This window comes from Aplysia californica, unplaced genomic scaffold (assembly GCF_000002075.1).
Source record: "Aplysia californica isolate F4 #8 unplaced genomic scaffold, AplCal3.0 scaffold00277, whole genome shotgun sequence".
Classification (NCBI taxonomy): Eukaryota; Metazoa; Mollusca; class Gastropoda; order Aplysiida; family Aplysiidae; genus Aplysia; species Aplysia californica.
The window spans coordinates 664,126-667,518 of NW_004797547.1; the positions used below are offsets into that span (position 1 = coordinate 664,126).

General features: G+C 40.7%; 1 protein-coding gene across 1 annotated transcript in view; it reads left to right on the forward strand.

Moving 5' to 3' along the window:
• Nucleotides 1-254: 254 nt before the first annotated feature.
• Nucleotides 255-3,393, forward strand: part of LOC101851875 — a 24,143-nt gene continuing 21,004 nt past the window's right edge. The window contains exon 1 of the mRNA XM_013084188.1: nt 255-266. Coding sequence (XP_012939642.1) covers nt 255-266 — 12 coding nt within the window. The remainder of the gene's footprint in view (nt 267-3,393) is intronic.

Consider the following 3,393-nt stretch of genomic DNA (forward strand, 5'->3'; position numbering starts at 1 on the left):
CCCCCCTCCCCCTCCCCCTTGTATGTTTGTCACTCTCTTGTGACCTGCTATTTCCGGGGTGCCTTGAGAGTCGAAGCAGACTTTGTGCTGTTGAGGCTAGAGAGATGAGCAGAGTAAGTCTGATTCCCGTTTGGACTTCTCTGTTGACATCCACACCTTGGCACTCTTATGACCTTATTTGTGCAGTTGCAAGCGCCGTAAAACTTTACTAAAACAAAAACAAGGAACAAAACAAAGACCGGCATGGAAACGTGATGGGAAGGCTGGTAAGGCCCAAAAAGGGTTAATATTACAGTAATATATGTACATAAATTACCAAGTCTGTGATATTTGAGAGATACATCAGATGTGATTGGTTAGAACCTTTTTGTGTGCTTCATTGTGGATCTTTTTTCATGAAAGTAAAAAACAATTTCAAACTTATTTTGGTCGCTTTTAAGCACAAGGCGGCTATCCCGAAAAATGCTGTTTTAAGAAAATCGAAGGAAACGTTTTTGGACCCTTGTTCAGTTTCTTTAAAAGACAAGAAGCGTTTTCCCTATAACCAAACAAATATACACACCAAGGAAACCAAACTTCTCCTATAGGTAGGACAATGTCCACTTTTGGTGTTTCTTCAAGATTTCTCGAACCCCCCGTCCCCCACCAACCCGTCGACCGTATATCTATGTCTGACTATGTCTATCTACAAGTGTCTAGCCGTTATTGTACAGGCAGAGGCTTATCTTATCTTATCTTATCTTATCTTATCACAAAAATATGTATGAGAAGCGGTAAGCGCTGTGAACAAAACCACCTCCAGGACGACCGAGTTTTCTAGTATTTTATTTAAATTTATAAAGAAAACATTTTTAATCCAGCCTCAATTCTTGTGGGAAAATATGACTAGGTTAAGACAAATTGATAGAAACAGCTGTGCAAAGTATGGAGAGACATTGATTCACCCTTTGATGAGAGAACTGAGGGAAAGTAGCCAGGAGCTGTTGACCGCACTATAGGTGACGACTTCACGTGCGACACTGTGGTGGTACGTGTGAGCAAAGTTCCCTGTCTGTCTGTGTGTCCCCACTACCACATCAATATCTACCATGTGTCCTGTATGTCTGTGTGTCTGTGTGTCTGTCTGTCTGTGTGTCTGTGTGTCTGTCTGTCTGTGTGTCTGTCTGTCTGTCTGTCTGTCTGTCTGTCTGTGTGTCTGTCTGCCTGTCTGTCTGTCTGTCTGTCTGTCTGTCTGTCTGTCTGTCTGTCTGTCTGTCTGTCTGTCCCAACCATCACATCAATATCTACAACGTTTCCTCTCCTAAAGGCAGCGTCTAATCACAAATTGATGGAAGTAATTGTTTAGGGGACATAATGGACATAATATTGCTTCTTTATTGTCCGCCTTCTGTTAAACTGTCTCTCCTTTTATCACCCTCTATCTCTCTCTCCCTCACTCATTCTCTCTCCCACTCTCACTGTTACTCCCCCTCTCTTTCCCTTTTCCCTCCCTCTATCTCCATCTCACTCTCCCCTCTCCTTCCTTTCCCTCTTCCCCTCTTCCCTCTCTCCTTTCACCCTCTCTCTACCTCTCATCCACTCTCACCCTCCTCTTTCTCCCTCCCCCCTCTCTCTACCTCTCATCCACTCTAACTCCCCCCCCCTCTCTCTCATCATGAGAGTTTGGCCAAGGTGTTCTATGGCTTCTACATGACGTCATAGAACGGGCATAGATGTTGTAGGCGTCTCTAGCCCATAAGTAGCCCATAAGTAGCCCATAAGTAGCCCATAAGTAGCCCATGAGTAGCCCATAAGTAGCCCATAAGTAGCCCATAAGTAGCCCATAAGTAGCCCATAAGTAGCCCCTAAGTAGCCCCTAAGTAGCCCCTAAGTAGCCCATGAGTAGCCCACGAGTAGCCCATAAGTAGCCCATGAGTAGCCCATGAGTAGCCCATGAGTAGCCCATGAGTAGCCCATAGTTAGCTTATAATCAGCCCATAATGAGCCCGAAGCTAGCCCATAATTAGAACATAATCAGCCCATAATTAAACCGAAGGTAACCCATAATTAGCCCATAATTTCGCCATAATAAACTCATAATTATCTCATAAATAGCCCATAAGTTCTTCATAATCAGCTCATAATTTCTCCATAATTAACTCAAAATTATCCCATAAGTAGCCTATAATTTTCCCTTAATTAGCTCATAGTTGTCCAATAATTAGCCCATAATTAACTCTTAATTTCCCCTTAATAAACCCATAATTTCAGGATAATTAGCTCATAAGTACCCATAGTTTCCCTATAATTTCGACATAATAATATTATATAATATAATATAATAACTCATAATTAGCCCATAATTCCCTGACAATTAGTCCATAATTAGCCCATAATTAGCCAACAAATTCCCCATTTTTAACTCATAATTATCCTATAATTAACCCATAATTAGCCCACACATTCACCAAAATTAACCCATAATTTCCTTTTTATTAGCTCGTAATTAGCCCACAATTTCCCCATAATTAGCCCATAACTTCCCCAAAATAACTCATAATTATCCAATAACTAGTCCATAATTAACGCACAATTTTGATAATAATTAACCCATAATTTCCCCATAATTAGCTCGTAATTAGCCCGTACTTTCCATTTCATTAGCCCATAATTTCCCAATAATTAGCTCATAATAATACCATAATTATCCCATAAATATCCCATAGTTAGCCCATAATTAGCCGGTGATGACAACAGCGTGAAAAAGAGTGACCCAAGCCTGTTAAGTTCCCTTCCCCCAAACCTTAAAACAATCAAGAGTGACGCATCTCTGGAAGTTAAAGATCCGGCTCCCGAGACAACTCTCCTCATTTTGCTTTTGGTACTTAGTCTTGGACGAAACGAATCCCTGTGCTAAAATAGCATATTATGACGTGAAGAACCAGTCGCTGATTGACGTGAGGTGTGAAATCTCTGATATATAACACCTTGGAAAAACAATTGTCACCTTTCCATAAAACTACGACAGCTACAGAGTTGAAAGTTGGACAGTACCTGCAAAACAATAGAAAAGTCCCCATGACTGAGCCCGATTTTTTAAATTTATTCATTTCCGGAAAAATTTAGAAAAACATATTTGACAAAACGTTCCCGTCCTTCTATGGCCTTTGTGATTATTCCAGGGAGAAAAGTAACACATCTGCGTCTCTCCTTTGTCTGTTGTATTTGACATTGACAAAACGTCATTACTGTCTGTTGTATTTGACAAAACGTCATCACTGTCTGTTGTATTTGACGAAACGTCATCACTGTCTGTTGTATTTGACAAAACGTCATCACTGTCTGTTGTATTTGACGAAACGTCATCACTGTCTGTTGTATTTGACAAAACGTCATCACTGTCTGTTGTATTTG